This window comes from Cladophialophora psammophila, assembly GCF_000585535.1.
Source record: "Cladophialophora psammophila CBS 110553 chromosome Unknown aczJe-supercont1.10, whole genome shotgun sequence".
NCBI classification, from domain to species: Eukaryota; Fungi; Ascomycota; class Eurotiomycetes; order Chaetothyriales; family Herpotrichiellaceae; genus Cladophialophora; species Cladophialophora psammophila.
In genome coordinates, this window is record NW_006912931.1 from 946520 (window position 1) to 965025 (window position 18506).

The window sequence follows — 18506 nt, forward strand, 5'->3', positions numbered from 1 at the left end:
GCAAAGTGTGCATTGGACATATCACACACAGTTCCAGCCCTGGTGGCCCCAGGTGTGTAGCTTATGTACAGGAGCTTGACGATCCATCATAATCTCCTAGCTAGGCACACAGGAGTTTAGCCGCATTAGCATCTTTCAGCCTTGCCAGAGCATTTTCCGTTTTCCAGAGCCCCATGTACTCGTAGTGTTGAAATTTACCGCTCAGGGCAAGGTTTAGGCCCAAACTTTACTTGGTGTTGCCCGCTTTAGGTTTCCAAAGGAGCGCACCAGGAAGCTGGGTTGAATAACGGTTGCAATGGCCCGCCTGACGGAAGATACGAGCACAGTACCGTCGTAGCCTAGGCCATATCAGGTGACTCTAAGCTTGTCAGCTCTCCATATTTTGTGCGCAACGCACAGTGGCAACGCACCCTTTTCTGCATTCGCCTTCGCCCTTTTGCACTCAGTGTGCAACGTAGCCCAGCCCGGCCAGAGCTGACCTGCAGTCATGGAAGGTGAGAAGTCACTTAAAAAGGGGCTCTTCCTTCATGCCCCTCCCCGAGGCGAAACCCAAGTCTAGGTACAACTTTCATCTCGGTCATGGGAAAATCACACCACTTCGGTTAGGGGTATAGGATAAACTTAAACCTCAACTTTGAACAAACATTTACCTTGGAGTTCCCGTATAAAAGCACCTCTGTGGCCCTTCAAATTCGGGGTTTGCATTCGTCTAACGCGTCATACATCACCATTGAGGAGCCATGTCGGACAACAAACTCATTGTCATCCTGGGGAGCGGACCTGGCATAGGAGCTTCGACTGGAGCACTGTTCGCCTCCATGGGCTTCGACGTCGCGTTGCTCTCTCGGAATGTCGAGCGTCTAGGCCAGGATGTCATCAGAGTGCAGATAGCGAATCCGCGTGTCAGGGTCAAGGCATATCCCGTTGACGTTGGAGACCATAACGGCCTGGCATTAGCCCTCGCCCAAGTCCACGCAGATCTAGGGCCCCCGGAAGTGGTATATTTCAACGCCGCAAGAGTTGCGCCGTCCAAGATCGGGGGAACCAGTCCGGATTTGGTGTTGGAAGACTTTAAAGTGAGAAGAACCCCGACCGGATGTGGGATGGGGGTTTCGCGATGCTTCCAGGCTGTTCGCTAACGTATTTGGCACAGAGCATGAACATTGGTCTTTTCGTGGCAGCATCATGGGCGTTGCCACATTTGACTGCCGCCGCCGAGCGACCAGGGACTCATCCGTCATTCTTGTTCACCAACAGTGGTCTGTGGGACCGTCCGCTGGCCGACTTGGCCTCGCTCTCGATGCAGAAGGCCGCACAGTACAACCTGATGCTGAGCCTGAAGCAGATGGTGGAAGCCAAGGGGGTGCATGTTGCCGGCGTCAACATTGGCGGGCTGGTCAGAGACGAGGATCCTGTTATCAATGCCAACAATATTGCGCGGGCCCTGTTCGATCTGTCCCAGGAGGACAAACCGGACTGGCAGTGGGAGGTCAAGGTGGGAGACTGGGACGAGTTCTTGAAGCAAATGGCTGGCCAGAAGGCAGCGTGATCGTGATCAGATCGTTGTCTGCAATATTGGGGGTACATATACGAGGTACATACAAGTCCACGTACCAGACGCCCATAAAAGAAGCCGGGTGTGTGATCGATTCCGTATGTTTCCCTCCGCTCCCAGATCACCTCCCCACCCCCCTTTTCGGGTTTCGCAAGCCTGCAATTACAGTAGACCAGCAGCCAGCACGTGGAGAATGGCGGCGTGGCCTCGTGGCGCCCCCGGCGGGGGCCCCAATTCGGCTGAATTGCAGCAGGGAGAAAAAAACTTCTCTTATCAGCCACTCAGGTTCCTGTCTAAGAGTCGGTTGTTGAGGGGCAACTATCAGCTAAGGAAAAATGACTGACTAGAAAGTCGCAATCCGCCCTCGCTCGCTCGAGTGCCGAAATGCACTACCACAATTCCTTACCCAAGCACCTACACAGGTACGGACCGAGTACTTGAAGCTACGGTGCCTACTTACTACTTTCTGTACCTACGTACTCGTGCCATTGTTCCCATCCTTCACACTTTCCTCCCCTGATTTTCGTCATCATCGAGACTTGATTTGGGCCTTTTTTTGTCTCTTGTCGGGGTTTTTGTGATTTTGCGCAATTCCATTCCTTTTTTCCACTTCCACCTCCCCTTCTCCTCGTCGTTGTTCGTTTTCTGCTTGCTTCTCCAAAGTCCACTGGTGTTGAAAGCACCAACAACAGCGCCAACGTCGTCAATCGCCTCACGTACCCGCGCCGAAAAGCGACCATGCACTTCGCGTCTCTTCTCCTACTGCTCCCGCTGCTGGTCCAGGCAGACCAGGTGGCCTTGAAAGACAAGGCTGCGAGCTGGTTCGATAAGGCGAAGTCATTCATCCCCGGCGCCATCGGCGGTAGTGGTGGTGGCGGTGGTGGTGGTGCCCCCTCCGTCTCAGTCCCTGTGCCTCCCAATCCGCTCGCGTCGAGCGCAGCCAAGGTCGCCGAGAACAAGGTCGAGAAAATCAACATCCGCAATTGGCAGCGCAAACTATCTCCCAAGCCCGACACTGAGGAGGAATGGATGGTCTATTTGACAGGCGGCAACAAGACTTGCTTTGGCAGGTGTGGTCCGGTGGATGCCGTGTGGAATGTATGTACACTGCCTCAAAAATTCAAAACCAAACCCCAAGAAAAAGAAAAGAAAAAAGAAAAGGCAAAGGGAAACGAAGGAGACATCCCGGCGATTGACTATTGACTCGCCCGCTCCCTAGGAATCCGTCGCCTTGCTAGCCGCGTTGCCCCAGCCCGCAGGCTCCCCTCCACTTATACTCGGCCTGCTGGACTGCGAAAAGGATGAGGTGCTATGCACGGCGTGGGCGTCTGGCGTGCCTGTCATCTACCACTTCTTACTGCCCAAGCAGTCCGCGGCCTCGGCGGGCGCGAAGACACCTCTGCACATCATCCCGCTCAACACTTCCACCACCACCGTGGCCGACATCACCAGCCTGCCACGCGCCTCCAAGTCGCGATACCAAGAGTACCCCGAGTACACGGGCGTGCTGCACCCGATCGACGGCTTGCTCGCCAAGACCGGCGTGCTGCAGCCGTTTGGATACTTCATGTGGGCGCTGGGAACCATGCCCTCGTGGATGATGATGCTGGGTATCAGCTTCATCTCGCGCCAGATCATGAGCCGGAGGATGGGTGCTGGTCGGGGTGTTCCCGCTGCGGGCAACGCCCAGCAGCCGGCCGCGCCCAGAGTCGCGCCCGCGGCTCCTGCGGCGCAGCCCAAGGCCGGCGGCGGTGGGAGTGCGAGAAAGAGGAAGTGAGTGAGTGAGGAAAACACAGAAGGATGGAGAAAGCGAAAAAAGACAGAGACGGGTTGATGTAATGGCGTGGGCGGAAAGATGCCTGAATGAACGGCAAGGAAGCATTTAATTTGTGTTGGAGACGTCCTATCTTGAGTCAGGACATCATCCACATCATACCACCACCAGCAGCTAAAAGTGCCATTTATTTGTCCCGTGTTGTCGTCATCATAATCCATCCTGGCCCCCTGCTAGCCCGCTTGGAGCAGAAGACTCCTCCCTGGTGCTCGACGCATAAGGAGCTCTCGTCAAGGCTGCGCGAAAGAACTCGCTTCACTTTCTTCGAGATTGGATGAATTGGGAAATTCAAACCACCTCCATTCTCCTCTCCCTCTCACTTGTCTCTCACCATCCCATCATGCTACCACCCTATGGTGCACTATTCACTCTGCCCTCGGGAGCGTCCCCCTCTCCGTCGCCTCCGTGCGTAAGCTCGACGCCCAACTCCATCCTGAGTAAGTCGCTGAGACTGCTCCTATCCCTGAGGTAGATCCACCTGCCGCCGCTCCGTCCGTCGTCTCCGAGGTCGACAGTCGAGTCGGCTTTCTCGTGCTGCGAGTCGCCCGGGACGACCCAGTCGTAGCGCTTGGGACCGGAGATCGGGGAGGAGAGCCAGATCTGTTTATTCGGCGGTTGCTTGTTGATCACGTAGGTACCGTGCTTCGGATGGCTAATTGTGAGCACGCCGGCCTGGAAATTGGGAATGGGAGAGTAAGTAGTTAGTGTCATGTCTCGAACGTGGGGGTGCGGATGAATAGAGTCCAAGTTGAGACAAGTTATATTGGTCAGAAGGACAAGTGAAAGGGAGTTTTCAGTGGTAATAGCGTACGTACCGAGAATTCCGCCTCGATGCCCTCCGAACTTCGCTCAGCGAGATCTTCCATGGCCAACACCAAGGTATTCAAATATTGGTCAGCGATCTCATGGTACTCGGGGTCTGAGATTTGGGCAGCGCCCGATGAGTTGCTATGCGAAGGCTCGGTGTTGGGCGGATCCGGGTTGCTACTGTCTGGGTGCAGGCCCTTCAAGGGTCTTGTGAGGGCGGTGGAGAAAGGAGCTCGTTGACGAAAAATGGAGAAGAGAGGAGTCGAAGCAGGAATGGCGAAACGTTGAGCAGGAGAGGGACGTTGTCGGCGAAGGAGGATGCTCGGTCGCGTGGCCCGCAGGATACGACCGGTTGCTTTCATGGCTGCCAGTGGTTTACTGTCTGCGACTGTTCCTGGGAGTATAAGGTCGTAGACAAGAAGGCCCTGCCACGCGCCGAGGTCTTTAAATAGGAGAGAGAGGCGTTTTCAGCAAGGTCAAGTGTATTGAGGAGCAGTCGGCCATTGAGTGAGTTGGAGTGAAGGTCTGGAGCAGCGAATGACGAATGACGACAGCGTCTTGCCGTTCGGCAGACTCCAAACAGGGAGCTTCATGATTGGTGGAACACCTCAGCTCCAGAGTACTACTTGGTAGGTACTTGGCGAGGTTGGGCAGTTGAATACTGCACTCTACTGAAAATACCTCGTACATCATGGATATATGTGCGCAGGTGACGATCTGAAGAAATACTGATACTGCCCTTTAATAATCATCTGTCGACCATTCCGACCAAGGAAATCGTCCACTGTCGCGATTGGTAGCCATGCTCACGAGAAGGCCTCCATGAATCCGCTATAGACCTGCTATCAATTCCCTTGCGTTATGATTCTTGAGTTGACTCTCTGTTAAGGTCTCTGTAGCCTACCAACAGCTACTTAACTCCGCCGATTTCGCTTCAACTCTTCGTTTGGTAGCTCTTAGGCTAGATCTCCACTTCCCTTAGGCCCGACGCATTGCCTAACGTTCGACGCGGTGCCGACATATTCTCAACGACAAGGATACTAGATCCAGTCCGTTCTCGTTCCCACCTTATATCCCTCCTATAGTCCGTGCCTACCCTCCGCCACAATGAAACACCGGCCGACAGCGACTTCCCACGCCGACAGGAGAAAGCCATATTCGCCAGGTTTCGCGTTCAGCTGGATATATTGCAGCGGCTCGTAGCAAAGCAGTGGCTCGGTTTGTCCCGTTATAGTTGACGAAAGCGGCAACCTCCCTCACCATCCAAAATGGTGCGAAATGGCAGGGCAGTTTGATGTCCTCGCGTGTCAAAGCGGTAGAGCTTGTTCTTGTCGAACATCGTACAAATGTCTCTCAATCACTCCCCAGTCCTCCTATTTGCTAAGATCCTGCGCTTTTGACTCAACGTAGAAGCCTGGATCCGGTACTCGTTCCTGGTGTATTTCTTGTTTTGTCAAAGGTTCATCCACTTCCGATACGGCAACCAGCTCTTTTACTTTCATGATTTGGCCAGCGACTGCGGGGGTGACGGGATGGAATACGGTTGCCATGCGTTTGCGTAGACCGAGCGCTTTGAGCACGTTGCCTGATTTTGCCGGGAGGCCGATGGCAGATCTGATCAAGGTGATGCGGAAGTAGGACATGGTTGACGGAATTTGAGGAATGTGAAGGTGAGCACCGAAGCTTGCAGGGTCGACGAGAGGATTGGTGGTTTGGAAATCCTAGGTACAGGAGATGTTTCTAAGGTAAGTTGGCAAGCAGAGTGGCTGGAATTTAAGCTGTATCGGTGGATTGAAGCCGAGTTGTCATCCTTCAGACCAGCAACCTGAGGAGATAATTGAAAGCGCGAAAGCGAAGTCAATCGGAGTTGCAGCCTTGTCTTGGCGCCAAAACATGAGTAAAACCGGCGAGCCGGCTCTTAGCTCACGTGCAACTTTCCCTAGTCGCGCCGCTTTTATTAACACTCACCCCTTCCTTTCAGCTTCACGCTAATAATACCTCGTCTCCTTCTCTGTTCCATACCACTTTCTTCCACAGCCGTCAACCAAAATACACCCTTGCATACGGAGAAACCTTTCGTTGCTCTGTCCACAGGCGCTTGCTAATCCTACCGTTACTTGGTCTTGACTACCAAGGCCTGACAACTCAACCCAGCCATGTCATCGAAGCTATTTCACCCAGGATATTCGGCTGGAAGGAGATATGGGGAGATCATTGATATGAGTTCGTTGAAGACCTTATCGTCCGATGCCTTCTGTTGTTGCAGTTGCCCGCCGTCAAATTAAAGCGAGCAGTTTAGATCATAGTAATCTTTATTGGAGCGAGGTCTACCCAGTATGAGTTAATGCTGCAGGAGTTGCCTTGCTTTAAAGACTTTCCTCGTGGATTATGCATGTTCACCCCTCGACACAACAGCGTGCATGGTGCAGCGCGAATCAAAACGCGCCACGTTCGGCCATCATGGAAGGCAGTGCTGGTTGATGAGAGTCCTCCAACGAAACGCTTCTCGAGGCGCTTGACAGAGTCGCACCTCAGACCTACCGCAGACGTGACGTCTTGCAATTGGTAGGCATAGTGATCGGTGCAGTGCAGGCTGCAGTTTGACTGCTTGCGAAATGCACTATGTCGGTATATTGACCAGTGAAGAGCCAGATGTTGACCGGCCAGAGACGTTACCATTGACCTAGAGCTCTCACCTTATGACCAAGACTATATATTTTCGCCATCTGGCGCTAGACCCCGCAGACTCCTCCTAACTACATCTAATCCAGACGAGGTCGCTGTAGCATTGCAAATGGCGAAGAAGTTTTCCAGACCGAAGGGCAAGACAAGGACGTCTTTCATGTTTCCGGCGCTCCATGAAGACGTCGCGAACGCAGTCTCCCACAGCATAGCCTCCACATGGTTTTGCCAAAACAACAGTGACGAGGGCACCAACAACATATACGCGACTCACGTCATGGGCAGGTTCAGCTGCAACAATAATGCATGTGGCAACGGCTGGAGCAGCAAGAAGGTGGCGATACTTATTAGGGGTTACGCCGAGAATGGGTACAATGCTGAAGTGTTCAATCAACGTTGCAAGACCTGCAACAAGCTAGGCGCTCTGGTTCTGGATAAGCAATCATATGTCGACCGAGTCGCATACAGAATCCAGAGGTGGGCTGGCGTGCAAGTGGAGCGGCAAAATTACGCTTCAAAACGAGGCATGCCGCACAAGAGAGAATTCTGCGAAGGCTGTAAGAGAGGTGTTTGTCGACAGAAGGATGAGTGAGACTACGACTGACCGCTGCGGTTCGCAGTCGAGAAGTCGAGAAGTTGAGAGAGCGACTAGAACTCGAGGTGAACTATGTAGGATATGACAGGAAGCTCGCCGCAAGCGGGGAGCGCCGACGGATACGCTCAAATGATAGCAGCCACGTAGAGGCAATGGGATTCTTAGCATCCGGATAACGCATCTGACCTCCAAAATCCTCCTTAAGAAGTTGAATAACCTCTGACTCGGATTCTTTCAGAAGCTCAAGGTAACTCTTCACCGCCTGTCGAGTGACGTTGATGAATGAAGCTGCCTGAACAACCGTAGGCGGCAGAGAAGTTAATACCTGCACCAACGACAACACTTCTCTTCGGTCTGCTGCCGGCTTGGTCACTTCAAACCTCTCCAGAAACATCTCGACAGCTTTATCCTTAAGTAGGGGTTTTAGGGTGACTACTTCTTTTCTGGCTAGAAAAGACGCGACACTTATAGTATGAGTAGTGATACGGATAGTCCCCGTTTACTGTTTTAGGTAGACAGTTGACAAGTGAAGCTCCCCGTTGGCTCTCCGAGGGATTCCCCCTTAACAACTTGTCATCAGCATTGTCGAGAATTAAGAGCCACTCCCAGAATGAATTGTTCAGCCGCTGCTTAACGAGTGTCCTGATGTCGGTTTTCTTGTCTTCGGTGCCGGGAATCTAGAGTCTCTTTCCGATCTCCAATAGGCTCCTCTCAAAGATCAGTTGATCGGTGGCCTGAAGTCAGAAAATAGAATCGCGTAGTCGGACCGAATTTCTAATACGACCTCAAGAGGTATATTGACTCTTACCTATATCTCCTAAGTCAAGAACGGACACGATCCGGCGGCCGTTTGTCTCAAATCTCTCACTTCCAGCTGGTAAATCCCAACGTCTGACCAAAAGCGAGTATACCATATGGGCCCTTTCGACACACCTGGAGATGGTAAGCTCTCACTCATGTTAGATGGAGCTGCACATCGAGCAGGGCCAAGACCCCATGAGCGGCATACATGTCGTAATGAATAGAACACTTCTGCGAAACCTAGTAATGTCCTATTCGAGCTGAGATAACGCGTAATGTCTCTCATCATGGTTAAGGTACAGAGAAACACCAAAGATGCCAAGTAGATAGAACTCTCTATCTTCCTCTTTCTAGTATGACATCCGGCTGTCCACCGCCTCTTGTCATTATTGCTGAAATTTGATAAACGCGTACCCCGTAAAGCTGAAACCGGTGTACCCGTAATTTTGTGAATGACTTTGTTAAGTAGATTTTGATCTCTCAGACGCTTTTCTTCACGCAAAAGAATTCGACTGATCTCGATGCGAGTAGTTTCTGTGGCGTCCAGCCTCGTGTGAATTATCTGCTCTTGTCAACTATGGCTTCCCACGGCCGCTCAGTCGAACAATCATTGTCCTCGTCGTGTATCGATACATCCAATAGATACACACAGCATTTTTCTGCTTCACGATACCACCAAAACATCAGGTTAATCACTTCAAATAGCTCTTAATAGAGCATCTTATTAATGCAACGTGTGTCCACCCAGAAATTACAGAGGCCATCTCTCCTAGCCTATTACCTACAGAACTTAATCTTCCTATAGCCCTGTTTTCCCACGCCAGATTTACAGTAGACCTTGCTGAATTTGACTTCCTCCTCATCTGCTCCCTAGGTATGTGATAGGATCGGGTAGAATAGGCTGCCCTGGGGAGGATGGGTAGAAACAACTGGCGAATCCATGCGGTCAGGTTCCAGAAGGCACTTTGTGTGACCAAGGGTCGTGACAATGGTCGAGCACGATAACGTGAGTGGCAAAGAGAATAAGGTAGAGAGCGTCAGGCGTTACACCACAGATAGAATTGGAACGGGGCTCATATTGAAGTTCGAGCGGCGTCACGCAAGAGAAGTGAGCCCTTGCAAGCCACGGCCAAGGGTGGGGAGAAGAGAAGGGACCACAGAGTTCCCAATAGCGAGGACAAGGGAGAAGCACCGATAGTTTCTCGCATTTCCATCTTGTTCTCTGGGTTGGCTCACTTGAGCCGAAATGAGAGCTGACTCTGCCTCATGGCAACGAGCGTCTCTCAGAGCCTACGCAAAATGTGTGAAGCAATCTTCCTCTGCCATTGGAAAGACGCCGACTCTGCCTCGATCAAGATAAGCGGGGCCTCTCACTGCAGTGGCCGAGCCCTGTTAGACGCCGCCAGGGAGGGATGTTATATCTCGGATGCATGAACATGGTGGCCAGTGTCGTTGTTGAGGGCGGTGCCTGCTCGTGAAAGGTACTTTGACCCGAAGAACTCATTGAAATTCTTGACAGATTATCTCCCCACTCCCAGTGTCACGGGTTCTTCTCTGGGTCTCCACTTGTCCTGAATTCCGTCCCATGGAATAGGGCCATTTGATACACCGAACTGAAGGGATGGGGCTACACGTTCACTGTCAGCGCGCTCGTACTCCAACCTCTGGCAAATATGTCCTCCCTTTCAACGCCCTCCTATTTTGGCTCGTACAAGTCACTGATGAATGTGAGATCTAGATTGGATAGAAGACAGGGTAGAATCTCCAGAACTTCCCGGTGTCTCAACGAGCTCTGCCGAGAGCTGGGGCTGCGCTTGCCGATGGCTCGAACTTTGTGAACAAACTCATCAATCCTGCGAGGGCAGGTTGAAACAAGACATAGACCAAAATGCACGGTACCCAACGCGACTGCTGAACGATGGCCCGCCTGATCAGAAGAGAGGTCCTGTGAAGCTCATCGAAACGGCGATGACTCGTCTTAAGAGGCATATCTCACTCTCAGACATCGCTAGAGGGGTCGAATCCAACAAAACTCCTCATCACAAACTATATAGATATCCTGGTCGAGCTGCCGCCAATTCCGAAAACTTTCAAGCATGCCATAAGTGTCGCCCAGGGATTGAAAATTCGGTACCGTTGGATGGACTCACTGTGCATTACCCAGGACTCAGAAGCCGACTGGGAAAAGGAATGCGCCTTGATGAAAACGGTCTATAAGTACAATTTCTGCAACATTGGCGCGACACTATCTAACACTAGCGACGGCGGTCTGGGTTGTTCAAGAGCGCTTCCTTTCACCCCGGATGCCGCAACTTCGACAGACGCAGCGTTTTTGGGAATGCCACAAGCTCGCGGCCTGTGAAATGCACAGCAAGAGCTATTGGCCTTTTCCCAGCCAAACGAGTCAGAGCTATAACCTCTACGACAGGAGAAACCATGGTGAGGGCTTTCTCGGCCGCGAATCTCATAATGTCTTCGGATAAGCTTCCTGCACTATCGAGGCTTGTGAAGCTCATACAGCTGTTGATTCTGGACGAATATGTAGCAGGGAATTGAAGAAGAGACGTGGTTCATCAGCTTCTGTGGAAATTCCGAGACATGTGGCCTAGGAAGCGTCCGGGGACTGTCAAGTACAGAGCACCATCTCGGTCACGGGCCTCAGTCAACGGCGAGATCGATTCACACTCCAACCGCCTGTGGCCAGATATGAAGTTCTGCATGACAGTTCTGGACGTCCAGTTTACCCCTAAAAGGCTCGACCACACCGGTGCTGTGGTGGCCGGCTGCCTTCGAGCCCAAGACCCTCTCACTCGAGTCATCCTCCGGCATACAGGTCGACATGAGCCTCACCATACATGGGCATGGTAATAGTACAGTGATCTTGTTGGATTGGAGTGGGTCTGGATCCGGGTTTCGCTCCAATCCAATCAAGAGGATTGACCAGCGGTCATCCTGGATATCCAGTTCTGGGTGGTCATCCAGGACTAGAAGCAGAACAAGGAGTTCTAGTCGACCTAGCGGCGGCTTTCTGGGGGTGATGCAGTCCGCACCTATTGATCGATACAGAATTACATGCTGCCTGTGATCGGCCACACCTGTCTTCAGGCGAGGCCACGGTTTCAAAAAAAAGCTTTTGAACAATATCAATCCTTGCTCCTCCAGTACGTTGGTGCCTACAATTTCATTTCATTGCACCATGGTGCATCTCCATCCGGATCGCCCCAGAAGACGCCTGAGAGTTCCCGCTACAGTCCTTCCTGGAAGCGGGACTACCCTTTGATGAGCACAACTGCAACTTTCTCAAGTCAATGTTAAGGGCTGCCGTGGCGTAAGCTCGCTTGAACAGGCTACATCAGCCGCAACAAGAGAGCCACACTGTGCTACTGTACCTTCCCTGCATACGAGGTATTGGCGGTATCTCGTGGTTACGGTAATGCATGTGAGATACCGACAACAATTCTCAGTGCGCAAAGAGCCTAACTTCCGAGCCCCAATACCGAGTCACTCCAACACCGAGTCCAAAGCCAAAGGCTGTTTCCGCTTACGGTGGTTCTCGAAATCGTCGTCCCCTTACGGACCTTTATACTTATGTGCTTGTATCGGAGACCTGGGAATAGTATCCGTAACTGCCGCATGGAGTCGATGGGGCCAAGGCAGCAGGATCGAAAGTCGGATCAATTTGACCTGTCTGGAGCTGGTATTGGCCACATGAGTACAGATACCCCAGTGGCGTGATGTTGATGTCCCATTCAAACCCCTGGCCCAGGCTCGGACCGGAATAATGTGGTAATGTGAGATTCAGATCAGTGTTTTCGGTGCGGTCGGGGGAGATGGACGATTCCGGATTGCCATTGACCCAGCCTTGGGGGTCGACATGCCGCCCCAGATTTGGAGGTAATAGTGTTTTGAACGACAAGTCTGGCACATCCACGTCCCAGGCCAAGTTACACTGCTCGTGCGGCTGATTTGATTGCGTGACCGCGCCGCTACCGCCAGCACGGTCCCGAATCGTCCTCTGGTCGGTGAAGGACCGCGATACAGAGAGTTGTGAGGAGGACGCTGACTCTGATTCGATGGTCTGCCTCCTCCTCCCCTTGGACCAAATCCAATCCGGGGGCTTCTTGTCCACCGTCAGAAAGGCGCAGGGCTGACCCTTCCGCCGACAATTGAGACAGCTATCTTGCTCTCTTCTTGGCGTGAGGAGACATCGCGTCTTACTTTTGCGGCAGCCTACGCAAGCGATTGAGGCACGGTAATAGCCGAGTTTGGATCCTCGTGACGCCGGCAGCTGACGAGGGCGTGGGTATGGAAGCATTTTGGATTCCAACGATAGGAATAATAGTAAGGCAAGTCCTGATGCACGTTATCCTTCGATCTGACACAACAATTGTAGTAGCTCTCTGGCAATCATGTCTGCAGAACTCGAAGTCAGAAGAACATCCCGGATATCCTTATCCAAAGGCTTATCGCCATGGAGCGGTGAGATCCGCTCCTTTATAGCCATCATGCTCCGTACGAAAGGATGTCCGTGTGGGTCTGGTGGCAGATCCACCTCAGGGCAAAGATCTCGCCTACTACTCCACATTGCATGGCTATTCATTGTCGATGCAATTCAAAATGCACGCCTGGCTGTCCAGGTCAGAGAAACTCTCCAAGCCGTTGCTCTAAGACGCAGCACCGACTCTCTCTGGCCATGCCTTTCACTCCATTGCCACATCCGGCTCACAAGCATGGTGCAATGCTGCTTCAGCATGGTGCTTATTTCGATGGGCCAAGGCGGTACATACATATTCCTGGGGACTGCCTGATCCAACACTAGGTAACGTACCGAGACGGTACTAACTACGCAATGCTCTTGTCGGGAATTACGACCTCCCTGCCATCCACACTGCCGGTCTCCCCGACAATTCTCCCTTCCAGCCGGGCATCCTCTTCAATGTGCTTTGGAACAATGACCGTTTCCTCGCGGAAATAGTTCGTGTCGCTGACATAGAACATGGTGACGGTGTAAAGAAAGAGGATTCCCACAAAATAACAGGCAAACTGGAAGGACAGCTGCGTGATATACGTCCCTCCGTTGCCATCGATGATGAAGCTAAACATCATGCCGAGGGCAGTAGTCCCTCGGAAGCACGACGCGCGGCGCGCCAGCCGCTCCGGATCGTTGGTCAGGGCACAGATCACGTACTGGGTCGCGATTTGGTATATGCTACAAATTACCCGTGTCAATGGGGGACTCTCTGAACATACCTCGAGATCGTTGGCGCTGTTGGGCTTGGAGATTTGGGCTTACCTGTAAACACTTCCGTATATGACATATATGACAAATGCTCCGGCGAATGCAGGATCAGTCCAATCGGTGGAGGGACCTGGTTCATGTCGATTCAGATGATGTTCCGCGAGCCACGCAGCCTCGGCGGCACAAATGGCAAGGGTGATCGCGCTCATGACAGATATCCCGATCAGTGCTCTTGTCTTCCGCCGACCGAATCGAGGATTATCAAGGATGTAGGTCATCCCAAAGCTCGCCGGCAGCTGGATGAAGTTGAACATGACGTTGTTTAGAGAACGGGTCCGGAGGTTGAAGTAATAGCCGTTGAGAGAACTCTGGAGGGCCAGGGCCATTTCGGCGACAAATATGGCAGGAAGCAACATCATGAACCGGAAGTCTTTGATCATCTCGAGGATCCCGACCAGTTCGCTTCTCAACGAAGGCTGTTTGAATATCGCAATCTTGGTGCCATCACTGCGCACGACCTTTGCCGGCCGCACAAGAAGCGTCAAGGCTAGAACCATAGCCAAGACCTGGATGACAACAAAGACGACGTAGACCGGAGTGGGCGCACCAGCATCTTGCCGCGCGCTGTGCATGTTGATGCCGAGGGCAACCAGGGCAGCGACTGTCGAGCCACCTATCTCGCATTAAACAGAAAGATCTTTGCTGATTGACTCTCAGGCAGCAGCTCACCTTCACACATACACCATTGGATTGTCATGAACAGAGCCTTGTCCTTCTCTTCGGCGTATGAGTACGCAATTGCGCCGGCAGATGCCCACAAAAGCGCAGCAGATACTCCTTCGATGCCTCCACCCATGTACGCCAGCCAGGAGTTTCCAGTTCGGTCGAAGTACCAGAGACCACCTGCAGCCAGCGTAAGTGGTTAGCAAAACGAGAAGAGCACTAGTGGTGTTGGGCAAGATGCCTCACCTGTGTATAGACTGTATCCAATTGACCCAAGAAACACCGTATAATTTGGACCGATAAGATTCATCACGGAGCCAGCAAACCATCCGGTCACGAAGAAGACGCCATACAAGATGGCGTTTACATTCGCAGCCACGGTCTGAGAAGATGGCTTTCCTCCACCAGCCCCGAGACCTGTCAAAGCCAGGTAGATGCCAGGGAGACACAGCAGCATCAAACTAGACCACGACGTTAGAACTCGGCCCAAGAGGACCTACGGGTCTGTGCTGCAGTGGGCAATGAGGGAATAAGCCTACCCAGCAATCAAATTCTGGACAAAGGGATGATTCAGGCGCAAGTCTGCTCTCTTTAGCTCCATCCTGAGGTCTGTTGTATCTATTAGACGATGTAAACTTGTTGTTGATCTCGAGGCTTATTTTCTCGCAGTCATACAATGACAAGCAACGAGCTGGAGGGACACGGAGTAAGTTCCCTTTTTATACACAGAAGAAGAACTATGTATTCAAGCGACGCGATGACCGCGTAGGGATGCTGGAGAGCCATCTCGCCATCATGTCACTGTCCACTCCCTGCATCAAGTCACAAGGCAGCGGACCCATGTTGATCCTCTTCTCCATTTCGGCACTGTATCAGTCAACCATACGGAAAATGGTCAGGCGGAGTTGACCATGATGGTAGAAGGCGGCGGTGGAGACAGATCAGAGTATATGAAAGAACTGGAGAGGAAAAGGTCGTGGTGGTACTCGGAGAGTTTCCGAATACTCCATACTCGGCATCAGACTAAATAAAGTGGGCATCGGCACTGTATCTGTAGCCAACCATGGGACATCTAGCCACGGACCGCCCTAACGTCCTTGCATATCCTTGACGCTATGCAAAATACGGAGAAAAGGGCGATGTGGCGAAATGCAATCCACGCTGGGCAGAGACCTACTTCATTGGGAGAGGTGGATTTGCGGATCACCCTGACCACTGTCGGGTAAGTCCTTCTGCTACACCTCGGAAGAGGCTCATAGTGCATGCTACGGCATCGGGCCTACCGATAATATAAAGACCCCATGGGGGGAGAGGTATTCGTTTTCCACGAGGAATCGAATGTGCCCATCCCTGGCATAGCAACAGTGGAAGACAATGAATCCAATACGGGCAATGTTTCCGAATTTCCACGTAACACTGGTGTCGGTGTCGAGGAATGCTTCCAGGGGATATACGAGAAGGCGATGCCATCAAAAGGCTCTCCAAGTCCGATCATTCACTACGAAGAACCGACTCTACTCCGCTTCAAGGTTGGCCGTCAACCAGCAGAGACTATGGGACACTCTGCATCACACCGCACAGTGGGGTGCGACACCTGAAGGAGGAGTCCGACGCCTGACTCTCACCAAAGAAGACAAGGCCGTCCGCGACTGGTTCGTCGATACGGTACAGCAGTACGGCGCGACAGTCAAGGTCGATGAAATGGGCAATCTCTTTGCCGTGCGACCGGGCCAAAACAGCGAGATTGCTCCCATCGGCATCGGATCACATCTTGACACCCAGCCCGCTGGAGGCAGGTACGACGGCATCCTGGGTGTCCAGGCAGGGATCGAAGTCCTGAAGGTCCTGCACGAGAACAACTATACCACCTATGCCCCAATCGCAGTGATCGACTGGACGAACGAAGAGGGCGCTCGGTTCAACACGGGTATGTTGTCCAGCGCTGTGTGGGCAGGCAACGTGTCGCTCGAAGACGCCTACAACCATACCGACTCGGATGGCTTGCGTTTCAAGGACGAACTGGCCAACATCGGATACCTTGGCTCCGTCAAGGCCACTCACACGGCAAACCCGCTCTCGGCTCATTTTGAATACCATATCGAACAAGGCCCTTTGCTGGAAGACGAGGCCAAGTCCGTGGGCGTCGTGACCGGAGTCCAAGGAATGACTTGGCTCATGGTGACGGTGAACGGGCGATGCCAACACTGTGGCACCACGCCGATCGATCGACGAGCCGATGCCCTTCTCGCGGCAGCGCAGATGATTTCACGTATCAACACCATCGCTTGGGAGAACAAGGGCCTGACCACCGTCGGGGTCATCAATTCCGAACCGCAGTCCCCCGGCACGATCCCGGGAACCGTCACTTTCAGCGTCGACATCGAACACCACTCCAACGAGACGCTGGACAAAATGGCCCAGAACGTCCGGGAAGCGTGCGCCTCTATTGCGCAGGGTAATAGCTGCACGGTCGACATCAAGCAGATCTGGAGGAGCGCAGCGGTCGAGTTCCACAAGGACTGCATCGACGCCGTGCGGGCGTCTGCGATTGAGCTGGTGGGTGAAGACGGGTATAGAGAGTTGCCCGCCGGGGCGGGCCACGACAGCGTCAACACTTCGTACATCTGTCCCACGGCGATGGTATTTATTCCGTCCAGGAGCGGCATCTCGCACCACCCGAGCGAGTATTCGACCCCTGAACACTGGTAGGTGGCCGCTCCTTGCTCCTTGCGCAGCTCCCTCCCATGTTGTCTTGAGGTATAAGATATACTATGTTTTGCTAACGACTGGAATGTGTGTGGCAGTGCATTGGGAACACAAGTGCTGTTGAACGCCGTCCTGCGGTACGACGAGGTTCTCAGAGCGCAAAGAGAGGGAAGCTAGTGTCGGATAGACGGATGTCTGTTCTAGATATCATTACATAGAGCAGGCAGGGCCCAATATTGATGACAGCTTTCAAGGAATCTGCGCAGCTCTAGGTTCGTTCGTGACTCGCACATCCACCCAAGGTTAACCCGCAGCTCTCAAAATTGTGTGCAAACAATCCCACACGGCGAGCTGCAAGGAGGCTGTCTCGAAATAATGCACCCAGGTGTCGTGTATGCGCCACGCCTTTGTAATGTATGCTCTTGATAAAAATGGGAGAGGTCTCGCCCTGCCCATCCGGTTCGACAATAACACTAGACTATCGAGGAGGCTCTCTTGCAGCAGCCACGTCGAAACATGCCTGGACGCAGGTGTGTGTATACCGTAGACAACGACTCCACGCAACTCGTAGCAAGTTACACAGACTAGCTGTAGCAGCTCACAACCTTCGCAGCACAAGCAGCCTCCCGCCGACATTAGTCGACGATCTCAACCCGACCACATCTGAGCGCAAGACCTCGATTTTGGCGTTGTCGTCGGCGTCGGCAATCCGCAAGCGCTCGACCTCCGCGCCGAAACCGGCGCTTTCGAAGATATCGTCGAGCACGGTAGCGACGACGAGGCCTCGGTGGCGTCTCACGAGGCGCACAAACTCCCGCACGACCTGCGGCCCGACGTGTCCGCGCGTCAGCGTTCCGACGCAGACGACGGCGTCGAAGGATTCGTCTGGCTTCGTGATCGGCTTGGACAAATCGGCCTGCTCGAGCGCGCCGTAGACGTTTGTGTGGCGCGCGACAGAAAGCATGCCCGGGCTGATGTCCAGGCCTGTGACGTCCCGCGCGCCGAAGCGCGCCAGCTGTAGCCCAACCAGGCCCGTGCCGCAGCCTGCGTCCAGGATCTGGAGCCCTGCGAGCTGCTGGTCCCGTTCATTCCGACCAACACCGGGACCGTGAGCGTGACCGAGGTCGCCGTGGCCTTCTTCGCCGTCGAGCGCATCGACTAGTGCCTGCGCGGCGAGCTTCGGGGCGGCGTACTCCTCGGCCTCGAGGTCCTTGTCGTATTCCATCGCCCACGTGTCGTATAGATCGCGCGCCTCGGCCGCGCTCGAGAGGGCGTACGCCCGTTTCATGAAGGGGTTGTCGCCCACCGGATGAGTTGTTGAGTCCGCCATGAATGTGTGTTGACCTGCTAGTTCTTCTGCTTAGGATCTCCCCTCTTGCTTTTGGCGCCTGTATTCCCAAGGGGAAACAGAATTAAATGCGTTGAGCAGAGCACCGCTGCACCGGTTGGCTTCGGGGATTTGAAATTACTTGCTCACTGGATTAACGAACAAAGAGGGGAGAAAAAGAATGAAGGTTTCGTTCCTTGCTTGATATTCAACATAGTTTAACGCAATTGCCGCTCA

The 18506-nt window shown here is 53.1% G+C and overlaps 10 protein-coding genes across 10 annotated transcripts; 5 read left to right on the plus strand and 5 right to left on the minus strand.

Moving 5' to 3' along the window:
* Nucleotides 1-740: 740 nt before the first annotated feature.
* Nucleotides 741-1549, plus strand: A1O5_07065 (uncharacterized protein; the record flags this gene model as incomplete). Its single annotated transcript, XM_007747654.1, has 2 exons — nt 741-1076; nt 1154-1549. 2 exons carry the CDS (start codon nt 741-743, stop codon nt 1547-1549), a joined length of 732 nt encoding a protein of 243 aa, XP_007745844.1.
* Nucleotides 1550-2293: 744 nt separating this feature from the next.
* Nucleotides 2294-3332, plus strand: A1O5_07066 (uncharacterized protein; the record flags this gene model as incomplete). Its single annotated transcript, XM_007747655.1, has 2 exons — nt 2294-2653; nt 2775-3332. 2 exons carry the CDS (start codon nt 2294-2296, stop codon nt 3330-3332), a joined length of 918 nt encoding a protein of 305 aa, XP_007745845.1.
* Nucleotides 3333-3740: 408 nt separating this feature from the next.
* On the minus strand, nt 3741-4558 carry A1O5_07067 (uncharacterized protein; the record flags this gene model as incomplete). The annotated part of the gene is made up of 2 exons (XM_007747656.1): nt 3741-4061; nt 4205-4558. 2 exons carry the CDS (start codon nt 4556-4558, stop codon nt 3741-3743), a joined length of 675 nt encoding a protein of 224 aa, XP_007745846.1.
* Nucleotides 4559-5569: 1011 nt separating this feature from the next.
* On the minus strand, nt 5570-5839 carry A1O5_07068 (uncharacterized protein; the record flags this gene model as incomplete). The annotated part of the gene is made up of 1 exon (XM_007747657.1): nt 5570-5839. One exon carries the CDS (start codon nt 5837-5839, stop codon nt 5570-5572), a length of 270 nt encoding a protein of 89 aa, XP_007745847.1.
* Nucleotides 5840-6990: 1151 nt separating this feature from the next.
* On the plus strand, nt 6991-7470 carry A1O5_07069 (uncharacterized protein; the record flags this gene model as incomplete). The annotated part of the gene is made up of 1 exon (XM_007747658.1): nt 6991-7470. One exon carries the CDS (start codon nt 6991-6993, stop codon nt 7468-7470), a length of 480 nt encoding a protein of 159 aa, XP_007745848.1.
* Nucleotides 7471-7543: 73 nt separating this feature from the next.
* Nucleotides 7544-7867, minus strand: A1O5_07070 (uncharacterized protein; the record flags this gene model as incomplete). The annotated part of the gene is made up of 1 exon (XM_007747659.1): nt 7544-7867. One exon carries the CDS (start codon nt 7865-7867, stop codon nt 7544-7546), a length of 324 nt encoding a protein of 107 aa, XP_007745849.1.
* Nucleotides 7868-10336: 2469 nt separating this feature from the next.
* Nucleotides 10337-10546, plus strand: A1O5_07071 (uncharacterized protein; the record flags this gene model as incomplete). The annotated part of the gene is made up of 1 exon (XM_007747660.1): nt 10337-10546. A coding segment is annotated over one exon (210 nt), but the record flags the coding sequence as incomplete, so codon positions are not given.
* A 2570-nt stretch (nt 10547-13116) lies between these two features.
* On the minus strand, nt 13117-14837 carry A1O5_07072 (uncharacterized protein; the record flags this gene model as incomplete). The annotated part of the gene is made up of 5 exons (XM_007747661.1): nt 13117-13483; nt 13568-14186; nt 14243-14416; nt 14483-14697; nt 14776-14837. The coding sequence occupies 5 exons, from the start codon at nt 14835-14837 to the stop codon at nt 13117-13119; spliced, it is 1437 nt and encodes a 478-aa protein (XP_007745851.1).
* A 700-nt stretch (nt 14838-15537) lies between these two features.
* A1O5_07073 (uncharacterized protein) lies at nt 15538-17119 on the plus strand (the record flags this gene model as incomplete). The annotated part of the gene is made up of 3 exons (XM_007747662.1): nt 15538-15765; nt 15818-16941; nt 17041-17119. 3 exons carry the CDS (start codon nt 15538-15540, stop codon nt 17117-17119), a joined length of 1431 nt encoding a protein of 476 aa, XP_007745852.1.
* A 421-nt stretch (nt 17120-17540) lies between these two features.
* A1O5_07074 (uncharacterized protein) lies at nt 17541-18272 on the minus strand (the record flags this gene model as incomplete). Its single annotated transcript, XM_007747663.1, has 1 exon — nt 17541-18272. The coding sequence occupies one exon, from the start codon at nt 18270-18272 to the stop codon at nt 17541-17543; it is 732 nt and encodes a 243-aa protein (XP_007745853.1).
* Between the last annotated feature and the right edge of the window lie 234 nt (nt 18273-18506).